This window comes from Trachymyrmex septentrionalis, unplaced genomic scaffold (assembly GCF_001594115.1).
Source record: "Trachymyrmex septentrionalis isolate Tsep2-gDNA-1 unplaced genomic scaffold, Tsep1.0 scaffold35, whole genome shotgun sequence".
NCBI lineage: Eukaryota > Metazoa > Arthropoda > Insecta > Hymenoptera > Formicidae > Trachymyrmex > Trachymyrmex septentrionalis.
The window spans coordinates 268,107-280,440 of record NW_017305514.1 but is presented as its reverse complement, the minus strand read 5'-3'; the positions used below and the strand labels follow the sequence as shown (position 1 = coordinate 280,440).

Below are 12,334 nucleotides of genomic sequence, written 5' to 3'. Positions count from 1 at the left end.
CGCCCCGCTCCCGCCCTCCTCTCTGCCACGTCCCGCAGACCCGTCCAGTTCGCGGGGCCATTGCAATCTCTTCTTTGTTGCTTTGCCACGCCGCTGCGCTGCACCGTTTCGGTACGCGCTGCCTTGTACGCGTCACACTACGCGGCTCATTTCATTCGGCGATGTGATGTCATACACTACGTTGAATACGCGACGTATGTGTGAATGCATGCGAGTGCATATCCCACGCATGTGCGTATTTGTGAAGAAAAAAAGAAGATTGGAAAGCGCATGTATATCCGCGTAATTTGTGCGCACATTTATGTGTAACACGTAGCGCGCGATATTTTGGATATTTAAATAAGCCCTTTCCAATTTTCTCCCACATACTCTCTTGCCTTTACTTCATACATTTATAACATTATTAATATAATAGAATTTCTACATTAATTGCGACTTGTTGAACAAGCTTTTCGTAAATAACTCAAAGGAGCCTCGTTGGGATCTTCGTATCAAGTTGGTGAACTTAATTCAATGAAAAGTTAGAAGTGATAGTTACTAAAATATTTCACGAAAACATTGCGAAGATGTTAACTAACAGTATAATTTAACAAATCTTAATATATAAATCCAAATTCATAATTCATATTAAAATATATATTAAGAATAAGCAGAAGTTCCGCGACCTCTCTCTTTTCCTCCCTCCTTCCCTTCATCCCTCTCGTTCCCTTCATGCCCCTCCCCCTCTCTTTCTCTCTCTCTCTCTCTCTCTCTCTCTCAAGAGTGACCTCTATATATTTTATAAATATAAATATATGTGTGTGCATGTATAAGTACATTATACAAACGTATATAATTTTCAAAATTTGATGTAGCAATTTTCTGAAGCTTAAAATTTGAAATGCAAATCATGCGTCTCGACGGCATACAAGATATGCACATGTGTGATCCCAATTTTTTTATTCATTCTCACATTAAATATCCTTGATATTGAATATCTCGAAAATAAACTCGCAACATGACTAAATTAGCTGCCACTTCTATTTTCATCGATACAGTCGATCGGAATGTTTTTATCTATCCACGTTAACATCTCAATAAAGAGCGTGACGTACAAATCTCTCAGTTTAATTCTAACGTACGTTTCTATTAACTTTAATCTTAGTAAATTGACTTTAATCTTGGCTCAACTTACTTTTTATCTTTTTCCAATTTTCAAAATTAGAAGAAGATAAAGAATGAATTAAACCAAAATTAAAGTTGATCTTTACATTGGTGGGGGAACCGGGTCGATTATTATTCGATTATTATCGAGGAGAGCATATAATCGATTTGCAAAATGCAAGAAATTGCAGCACGTCGCGGCTCGTTGCATTAATCGGGGAAAGGGGGAGGAGGGAGGGAGAGAGGGAGGGAGGGGAGGAGGAGGAATCGTCGGCTGCGCGCGAAAACGTGAGGGCCGATGAAACGTGTTGCGTTCATTAATAGCGAGGCGAGTGCGGTACGCGAATTAGCGTCGATTTTATGCGGCGAGAATTATAAGTATAGATGAATTGAACGGAGCGCGGCGCAGCGCGCCGTTCACCCGATGAAAAGCGGGGATCGTTTTGCTCGCCCTTACCTTTTCTTTCGCGGTGTCTTAGCCGACGGTCTTCACGGTCGATGATTTATCTTCATGCGAAGGGCATCTCTCGGGGCGGCGTGCGTAATCCGGTTAATCCAACGTGACACAAGAAAGACGTGCGGCGCGGTTTAGCCGCGCAACAGGTGGCCGTCAAAGGTAAACACTTCGCGGATGCATTCGTAATATAATATACGGGTTACGCACCGCGCACAGCACAGCCACAGATTTGTCGCACGACGATCGAAAAAAAAACCTCCGTCCAGCGCTCCCACTCGCGGCGTTTTCACATTGACTCATAAACGCTTCCCGTAAGAAGCCACCGCAAGCCACCGCGGGGAACACTTACGGATTCGAAGCCGCGGCGGAACGATTCGCCTCTGTCAGCCTCTCCGCCTCTGTCGCGTCGACCAACACTGAACAGTGAACAGTTCCCTCCGCGTATTCCGCGCGCGCGAACGGTATTCTCCACTGCGAATGGCCGCGCGAGGAACGTCGCGCGGTGAGAGTTTCAGCAGCGGGAACGTGAAGCGGCAACGAACGGCGCGGCTCACGCAATCACGACATTTTACACCGGCAGCCGGCGAGTGACTGACTTCACTGCAAACTGACTGACACTGGCGGCAAGCGCCAAGGCACCGGCTCGCGCTCCACCATCGGCTTCGACTCCAAACTATCTGGCACCCGGCTTGGTTTGGTACTCGGGATAATCAATTTCACAAGGGATCGCCCTACATTGCAAAAGTGATATTCCAAAATTAAAAGTTCAAAGTCGAAAAATCTTTTAGTACAGACATTTTAGATGGTCGGATATCTTGGGATTTTATACCCGACTTGGTCGGAACATGTTTGCCCATTTTAACTTATTAGTTAGACACAAAATACGGAAAACAATATATTTTTGAAAAAAAATATATGTTTCAAATAAGTTGTAGGATTTGAAGATCACTGTAGCCCCTACTTAGACTTAATATAAGGCCCTGAACCAAAAATCTAAGTATCTGATGGTCCTCTTCAAATCCTACAACTTTTATTTGAAATATTTTTTTCAAAAATGATTATTCTCGAGATATTTTGTGTCTAGTTGTTAAAATGGCCAAACATCTTCCGGTTCAAGTTGAGTAGGATACAGAATCTATTATAGGATCTTAAGATTTGACTGTCTACCATTTCAAACGTCATCTCTTGATTGATAACGTTTGTTACCAATTTGATATCACTTTTGCAATTAGTATGTTCCCTTATGAGTTTAAACTAAAATATCCTGTACATGCAGCACACTTTGAGTCGATTTTTTTTTATAGCTGAATTAGTGTAGGGACTCTTTCCAATATAAACAACATTTGGACCGTTGCTATAATGTTACTGAAATGTTTTAAAATGTCTTACTTACTAGATTTGTACTTAAAATGAAATAAATGTATATTTGAAATTTGACGAAAGAAGAAAAGTTCTAATGTAATCCAGTACAGCAATAGAAAACAAATTTTTTATTTGAGAAATATTTTGGGAACAACCTTAAGATGTTCGGAGAACGTAGGGATGTCTCTTGGAGGTGCTATAGGATAATAAGTGGCATTCTTCAACATCGAAATTATCTTTGTTTCTCAATGATTGAATGTATTATTATCGATTGACAATCTCTCTTGTATCCCTTATCCTATAATATTTCTAATATCCTATAATATTTCATATCCTTCCCTACAGCATAAAAGTTGCAACAACAATGCTGCAACAGCAATTTAGTAATTTTTATCCGTTTCATTTTGATTAAATTTTAATTTTTAATTTGTAGTCCTTAATTTCCAACGTATAGTTTGATACATGCTTTAAAAAAACAAAAATTCGGTGTAATTTATTGCATTTGATTCAAACAACATTTTTTCCTGTCCACTGTAACAAAATATCGCCTCTAATATAACTATCAATAATGGCAATACTAAAAAAATTATTTAGAAATCTGTGAATGTGTGAAATCATATTTATAATATAGTCAGTAAAATAATCAGAGTAGAGCCAATGTGGTATAAGACCCGCATGCGCGTTAGCAGCCAATAAACACGTTCGACGACTTTAAGCCTTACACACAATGAAAGAAAAATTAGAACCGTAACAAATATATATAATATTATTAAATATTAGAGAAATAAAAAATTAGAAATAGAGATTAAACGTAACGCACATTGGATATAAATAAGATACATTTGATATTTACTTCTGTTCCTAATATCTCTTTCATAGGAACCTAGCCTGATATTTCATTTATCATACGATCGACTTCTGCGAATAGCATCTAATTGTCCACGTCGCTAATTGGCCAATTCAACACAGGACTTTTCGATTGGTTGGTCCAGTAAAAAAATTGCAAGCCATTGGCTGTGAATAGATATTCATATGTTCAAAAGAGGTACTACCGTTACAAAAGTATTCTTAATTGGAACATATAATAAATCGTCTCGTGTATTAATAATAAATAGAAAGTATCATGTTTTTAATTTTTCAAGGTGTTGTAATCACCAATCAATCAGAATCTCTAAACAAAGATAACTAGTTGCTAAACCATCTATGTACAGTTTTGATCAAAAGTATAAAGCACCATTATGAATTAATGTAAACATTCTATATTTAACAAAAAAATAAATAAATAAAAAAAAACAGATATATTTAAAAAATATTATTTATTTTTATGACAATTTTAACATTTTGTTGTTTTCCTTTTGAATCCTATTATCGTTTCCAAGAAAACGCAATAAATTAGAGGATGATTATATACTTATGGCGAAGGCTGTATCTTTTTCTACAGGGAATATCACCTCCTGTCGCTACCTCCTTCCCCCTCTCCCCCCTCTTGAGATTACTTCGATATGATAGAGCTCGTAGATTTTGATTGCTTACGGAAAGCCCGCACGACGGGATCGGGATCTCAGCTATCTCGGGTTCGTTCCGGTTAATTCATCGCGAGCACCGAACGCGCGTACGTCGGTGGGTCACGTTGCGGCCAATCTGTCTCTCTCTAGGTTTATCTTACCCTTGTTATCTCATCCACCTGTCTATCCTACGCTACGATCGGTTCGACACGTCGAGAACGCGACATCACGGTGGAATTTATCCACGTGCGACACGTGGAACGGCGCCAGGAAGCGGCGCCGTTGTTGCAGTGTGACGACGGTCCCACCTCGTCCCCCTTCGCTCCTCTCAGTAATGGAGATGCTCTAGCCGAGTGCCGACAAATCCCGGTCAACGTCCGCTGTACGATGGAGTTTACGTCGTTGCTGAAGTCCATGCTAAGTGCTTGCCAGTGTCACGCTCGCGTCATCGTGTCGTAAAATGGTAAAGTTCCCCTTTCTCTTCTTCTTGGAAAAATTATCCTCGTTGAGAGATACGAACGGAGGAATTCAATCGTGTCTATAGTTTTGACATTCAATTCTTCATTACACGTTGCTGTGATTGCGATCGCTGCATATATTCTTTTGTAAAAGGACCACTGCACATTAATGAAAATATATGTTTTATTTAATTATTCCATATGACTCTTAAACAAGGAAATAAGAAATATGTCGAGGATCTTATCAGTTCATTACATGTCGCTTTGAATTTAATCATTATCATCCTTCGATAGCTATGATTGCTTTTCTTTTGAGAGGTACAGTCGACATAAAATGTTATTTTATCTTCATAGAATGCCAAGGAAGATGGAACAATGTTTATATTGACTGTCACTTAATGTGGAAAACATCCTTTAGTTACTAAAGCAATAATGTAATTATGTATGCAAATATTGTGATTTTATATAATTACATTGTCATTGATTCTTATATGTGTTTTTTATATACTTGCGTAAAATAAAATTATCTCAGCCTTCAATTTCTTATTTATATGTATACATTTGATGTTACGTAACATTAAGATAACAATAAGTATTAAACAGTAGAATTATTATATGCTATTATTTATAATTTTAGGGTACAACCATATCCCAATTGGAAAGAGATATTGGCTCCGATCAGTTTCCACCTAATGAACACTACTTTGGTTTAGTCAATGTAAGTACTGTGTTACATGAAATTGACGTAGCAAAAATTTTGAATCTGCTGTGTTTGTGATAAGAATATATTCTTGCAGTTTGGTAATACCTGTTATAGCAATTCAGTGCTACAAGCTTTATATTTTTGTCGACCGTTTAGAGAAAAGGTTTTGGAATACAAAGCTAGAAATAAGCGAACTAAAGAAACTCTGCTAACATGTTTGGCAGACTTATTTTACAGTATTGCAACCCAAAAGAAAAAAGTAGGCTCTATAGCGCCAAAGAAATTTATCGCCAGATTAAGGAAAGAGAAAGGTGGGTATTTTAAAAGACTAGATACAAAAAAAATTCAGATTTTGTAGTACAGTTACCATTGGATGCAGCTCATTTAAAAAGCATTTGATTGATCATTTGGAAGAAAGAATTTTACTAATTAACCAATCAAAGAACACTTTGAAGTGTTTGTAACATCAAATGGGCCATATCATTGTCATAACTTTAATATCTTCTTTTTTTTCAGAGGAATTTGATAATTATATGCAACAAGATGCGCATGAGTTTTTGAATTTCCTTATAAATCACATAAATGAAATTATTTTGGGTGAGTATTTGTTTATCGCTCTTCGATGCCGCTCATAGCACGATATTTATCGTCGTGATTTCACACATCAGCGGAGAGAACTCAGAGTAAGCCGACTGGAGGAAAGTGTGGGGCAGGAGATGCTGCAGGTTCGCCACCAGAGCCCACATGGGTACACGAGATATTCCAAGGGATACTGACGTCGGAAACACGCTGCCTTAACTGTGAGACTGTCTCTAGCAAAGACGAGGACTTCTTCGATCTGCAAGTTGACGTAGATCAAAATACGTCGATCACACACTGCCTCAGATGTTTCTCCAATACAGAGACCCTGTGTAGTGACAACAAATTTAAATGCGATCACTGCAGCAGTTACCAGGAAGCTCAGGTATTATAAAACGATATTTGATTTTATCTTTTGGATAAATCGCTTAAATCGATTACTGAAATTATATAAATTAATGAAATGTGGTCGTTTTTAATTACAGAAACGAATGAGAGTGAAAAAACTACCTATGATACTAGCGTTGCATCTAAAAAGATTTAAATACGTCGAACAATACAATCGTCACATAAAAGTATCTCACAGAGTAGTTTTTCCATTGGAGCTCAGACTTTTCAATACTGTTAGTACTCATAGATATTGTTTATGAAAACACAATAAACCTCAGATAATATATTTCTTTTTAAATAATTTTAATTATTTCAATGATAATATTTTTGAAGTTTTCAATAAATTATTTTACTGCTTAAATATAATATATAATTATGTAATTTAATTGTAGAGTGATGATGCTGTAAATCCAGATCGTTTGTATGATCTGGTGGCAGTTGTGATACATTGTGGAAGTGGGCCTAATCGAGGGCATTACATTTCTATAGTTAAAAGTCATGGATTCTGGTTGCTCTTCGACGATGATATGGTTGACGTAAATATTTCTGCTTTAATACCTTGCCCTATATAAATATTTAGAAAGGATATTAATAAGTATCTTGTATATGTCCTTAGAAAATTGATGCGTCAACTATAGAAGATTTTTATGGACTCACATCAGATATTCAGAAGAGCTCTGAAACTGGTTATATCCTGTTCTACCAATCGCGAGATTGTAGTTAAAGTTTAATATGAATAGCAATTGAAGATAAGCACTCCTATACGCTAATTTCGTATTTTAACAAAGTGCGCGGTATATGTGAATTTTTGAATGTTCTAATGGTTTGTCAGATTATTTATGAGAATGATGGATATACGATGTTTGATAATGTTTTGGCTCGTAGAATATAAAAAGAAAAGCGAAAAGTAGTTACATAATTTATCTAAATTTTTATATAGAATTTTTGGTTTGTATATATAAACCAGCAGTTCGAGAAAATTGGGAAGTATTAGGTGAATGCTTTATATTTATTTATGTTTAAAAGCTAGTCCGCCTTTTGAAGAGAATGAATAATTTACTTTATTACAATAACTTAAACGTGTCCATTGATATAAAAAGAAACGTTAGCACGTTCAGATTCTATACAAATGTAAAGATATGACTGAGAATAAAAATATTGTTATGAGACTGTGCATTTCGCTTATTTACCGTATTAGGAGCAGCAACATAAATTTATAGCACAAAATCAAAACCAATTGGCTTCTCTAAACAAAGTATTACCACTTTGTTCACAATAATATTCTTAGAAAAACAATCTTATTCAATTATTCTGATTCTTAAATCGTGATAATATATTATGTAAGATAAATGTACCAGTTAGTGGACATGAACCAATTGTTGAACAAAGTGATAAAACATTTCAAATATTAAGCTTTTAATATGTGATTCTAAATAAATTCATTGTTAGATTTTTATAAACAAATCTATTTAAAAGAATCGCATATACCATTACAAGTTTAATATTGAAAAATTTGTATCTCTTTGTTCAATGAATTGAATCATATTCATTAATTGTCCATTAATTAGTACATTTACCTTAATGTTGGGTCTAGTATGCTTGAGGAAAAAACTAACGATAATCGCTGATATCAATATGTTATGTAATATTATGATTAGTACAATTTAAAATCATAAAATTAAAATCTGTAATTGAATAAACTTTAATTCATTTTAATTAAATAATTACATTTATATGTGTATTTAATTTGATGTTATTTAAAGTGATGTTAATTTTTGACAGTATTAAAAATAACGCAAATCTTTACTTTGAAAATTTTAGTTTATTTAATATTTTAAGCAATAAATTCATATGGAACAGGTGCAAGCAAGATAGGCGCTTCACGTCCTGACACAATATGAGCTTTAGAAGGTTCAGCAGGCTGCCTTTTGAGTTGGACGCGAACATTTGTCTTCTTTGCTTCCCTCCTGACCCTCTCGTTCTCCTTAACGCGCTTAAGGAAATCATCTCTACACTTGGAATGGCTCAAGTGCTCGATGCGCACGTTAATCCTCTTAGCAATGATACGTCCACGTACTCTCTTGTTCACAATCACTCCCAAAGCATGTGCTGTTACGTTGAACACACGGCCAGTCTTGCCGTGATAGACTTTGTATGGCATACCTTTTTGCACAGCACCATTTCCCTTGATGTCCACGATATCGCCGACTTTATATGTCTTCATGTACGTAGATAGGGGTATAGTTCCATGTTTACGGAACTTACGGGAAAACAAGTCCCTCGTGCCACGTCTATAACCCTTTGAATTGGTCATGGTAATGTGTTAAACTGTAAAAAAAAAAGAACAAATATGCAATCGCTGAAGCAAAATCACAATATATGAAGGACTTAAAACTTCTTTAAAACACACATCAATTAAATATAAATATAAAATTCGAATACAATTAAATAAATTATAATATTATTGTAAATTCAGGCTAAAACAGAATATTTTTACTCAATTTGAATATTCTCATACGTCGTTTGCAGAGCTTATTCTATATAAGAGTGGCTGTACCGACCTTCGTTTGAAGCAGGAACCATAGAGGAATCTAACCTAACTCGAATACTCCTACAACTTTTTGTATGGATCTAATGACAAATAACATAATATTTCATGACTATGATAATTTATGCAATAAAAAATGTGATTTGTCGGTAACAAACAATATTATAGATAAATTTCTACGTGCGACGTGTAATATGCAAAATGCACGTGGCTTAACGCGAGTAGAATCAACAGAGTGAAGTCTAGAGTTTCATATTCTCTAACCGAAGTAGAAGCGGTCATATAACAACAAACAAAAGTAGATATTTATTTTCGGTACATAAAAGAAGAATATTCTGATTCGGCCTGAATTTTAAAGAATAATTTGAAAATGTTAACAAACGTACATAGACAACTCACGTCTACCGTTTCCACAGAAGAAAAGATATTCTAGAGAGGCGACACGGTGTACGTAATTTATGTAGAATCAACATTTCGGATTACACACACTTTCCGTAATAGTAAGATTTTCGACCAATCGCGTTGCTCGATTGTTAAGGCCGCAACACAGACTTTTGCATAACGCATAACGCATAGTGCATAAGCGAATCAACTAATCAGAATCTTTCCTTTCCTCCCATTCCATAAAAAAGAAAACTTTCGATTGGTTGATTCCTAACAGCACTATGCATTATGCGTTATGCAAGAGTCTGTGCTGCGGCTATTACGGTTCCGAATCGAGCAACGCCATTGGTCAAAAACCAATGATGTGCCCGTATCACACTAGCGATTGAAGATTGCATCTGAGTTAATACCAATCTGATTTTTATCGAATCTTCTAATATTAAAAAATATTTTCAACTTTGTTGAATAAAAGTTTACCTAGTTTAACAAGATGGAAGTTCTCAATATTAACCTGTGTCGACTCAATAATGACCAAAAATAGAGCGCAGTTCTAAAGCCTTGTGTCCACGATGCTAGAAATCGGTCCGAAACCTCGGATGAAGAAAGAATTGACCAATCGCAATGGTTATGTGATCAAATTGTTCAAATGTGATTTGTTAATTTTTTCTCTGTCCGAGATCTCTGACCGATTTCTCTCTCCCCACTTCCCGGGTACTCCTATTACCAATCTTCCTTCCCCTCCCACTCTCTCATCCTCCCACCATTCCCCTTACTCTCTCTATCTCAGAGCTTACGAACCTCATATTCATCCTCTCTAACTTGCTACAGAAAATTATTGGCAATATCCCGCTAGAACCCGAATCAAAAGAAGACTCTATTGCTCTAATGCTCATTTTCACCAATGTAGATTAAACTCGGTTCAACTCTTCGTCTTTTTCTAGTTCTAAAGATTAGAAAAAGACGAAGAGTAAGTTGAACTGAGATTGAAATTAAACTACATTGATGGAAACGGGCATAAGAGTTTTTCTCTGTAGAAAGATTAACCTTGGGTTCCATATAAAAGCAAACAACACTTACCTCAATTATACAAACACAAGAATGACAGAAAAGGAAACTTCTGTAATAAATATAAAGAAAAGATATTAATAAATAAATTTAATAACAAGAATATATACAGCTAATTATGAACAAATTAATAAATAGAACATTTAAGACACTTTTTTATTAACTTATATAATAATTTAATCACCAAACTTTGGTAATTAAATTAGTATATAAGTAATACTTATATGATAAGAAAATTAAGAAGGAATCATGAATTATTCAACGCTAACGAATAAACACTCGCCTATAAAATTACTCATAATATATAACATTAACACTATTCTTCTATTAATATAGATCAAGCCTGTCCAATTTGAGCTCCAGAACCAAAACACAAAGCCATTGACGCCAAAAAATTCAATGTAAGATTTTAGGTACTGTAAAGTGTTGATAAGCGTGATCACTCAGACACATATCGACATTTTACGTTCCTGAAATCTTATTCATATTGATTTTTTTTGCATCGATGGCTTTGCGTTTTGGCTCCGGAGGTTAACTTGGACAGGTCTAATGTAAATCTTCAATTTCAGTAGACGATCCAGAACAATCTCAGAGAGAGAATTCAGCACGTGGGTCCGCCCGAGTTTAAGATAGCCCGATCAGCACATACAAATAAAAAACTTCGGCAGGAAGAAAAGCCAGTAACCCAGACTAGCTAAGATTTTAGCTATCTCAATGGAGTAAGAAATTCTTTAAGCTTGTATGCGTATGGAGCAATGAACAGCAACGGAGCAAACCAGAGAGAAATTTCACACAAGCTCCAATCCACTGTCAACAGTGGACTCAGTTAAACCTACAGTTTCAGAATAAATGCCAGATCCGAACTGGCGATCAAAAGTCTCTTAATCATCAGGTGGAGCAATTTCGATAATGCGGCTTCTTAAACGCGAAAAATTGTGTTTAATATTACACAATAATAAATATTGCATAAATGTCCTATATATATAATGAGTACAATGTTTAGTACAATCGGATTTAGACAACTCTTTCCAGTTATGTCGCGATCTCTTTCGTGTTCATAATTTCTTCCTTGTTCGCGTCTTGACGGGCTGCTAGACGTAAGTAATACGTGCAACACTCTGACCCAAGAGCGACAGTAATCATGAATATAAGAAAAAAAAATTTTAATAATAGTTTAACAAAAAAAATAATCATTTGTAAAAATCAAACCGAAAAGTGTATCTAAAGCCGACAGTTCAATGAGTATATATAACTTAATTATGTAACGCTTACAGACAATAAGTTCGAAAACATAAAAATATTATATATAAATTTGTGTGTGTGTGTGTGTGTGTGTGACGCATTAATTAACAGTAATTGCAGAGCCTAGCTGTCGCATTAGTTTATAGCATTCCTGAAGACGTTTCCTATCCCCTATTCGCTCGAGCGTCTTGGCAGCTTCTGCAAGCATTCCAGCCCGTTCACCCGGCGAAGCTAACAGCAATGTCGGCAGATGCCTGCATGCCAGACATAACGCGACCGCATGCTCCCTCTCACTGTTATTCTGCTCCTGTGATCGGTCCTTTCCACATATAATTGAAGAACGCGAATTTCTGTGATGCAGACTTCGATCCAGTAAAATCTGAGTCTTAACTGGTGTTGCTCCGGCCATGATACGTGCTGTAGCCTCGTATAAAAATACTCGTGCCAATACAGACTGAAAAAAAATAGTAAACAACATTATAAAGAAGTTACACACAT

The 12,334-nt window shown here is 35.9% G+C and overlaps 4 protein-coding genes across 4 annotated transcripts in view; 1 reads left to right on the top strand and 3 right to left on the bottom strand.

Moving 5' to 3' along the window:
* Positions 1-1,961, bottom strand: part of LOC108750282 (protein expanded-like) — a 38,029-nt gene extending 36,068 nt beyond the window's left edge. The window contains 1 exon segment of the mRNA XM_018489633.1: positions 1,601-1,961. The gene's annotated coding sequence lies outside the window, so the exon portion shown is untranslated.
* A 2,892-nt stretch (positions 1,962-4,853) lies between these two features.
* LOC108750271 (ubiquitin carboxyl-terminal hydrolase 46) lies at positions 4,854-7,859 on the top strand. Its single transcript, XM_018489620.1, has 8 exons — positions 4,854-4,930; positions 5,563-5,643; positions 5,723-5,939; positions 6,145-6,225; positions 6,297-6,592; positions 6,693-6,830; positions 6,990-7,133; positions 7,214-7,859. Exons 1-8 carry the CDS (start codon positions 4,928-4,930, stop codon positions 7,319-7,321), a joined length of 1,068 nt encoding a protein of 355 aa, XP_018345122.1. The 5' UTR covers positions 4,854-4,927; the 3' UTR covers positions 7,322-7,859.
* A 540-nt stretch (positions 7,860-8,399) lies between these two features.
* On the bottom strand, positions 8,400-9,589 carry LOC108750275 (60S ribosomal protein L21). The gene is made up of 2 exons (XM_018489626.1): positions 9,532-9,589; positions 8,400-8,925 (listed from the first exon to the last, which is right to left on the bottom strand). The coding sequence occupies exon 2, from the start codon at positions 8,909-8,911 to the stop codon at positions 8,432-8,434; it is 480 nt and encodes a 159-aa protein (XP_018345128.1). The 5' UTR covers positions 8,912-8,925; positions 9,532-9,589; the 3' UTR covers positions 8,400-8,431.
* A 1,289-nt stretch (positions 9,590-10,878) lies between these two features.
* LOC108750313 (sterol regulatory element-binding protein 2) overlaps positions 10,879-12,334 on the bottom strand; it is a 6,421-nt gene continuing 4,965 nt past the window's right edge. Inside the window, exon 8 of the mRNA XM_018489684.1 lies at positions 10,879-12,290. Coding sequence (XP_018345186.1) covers positions 11,937-12,290 — 354 coding nt within the window. The 3' untranslated portion in view covers positions 10,879-11,936. The remainder of the gene's footprint in view (positions 12,291-12,334) is intronic.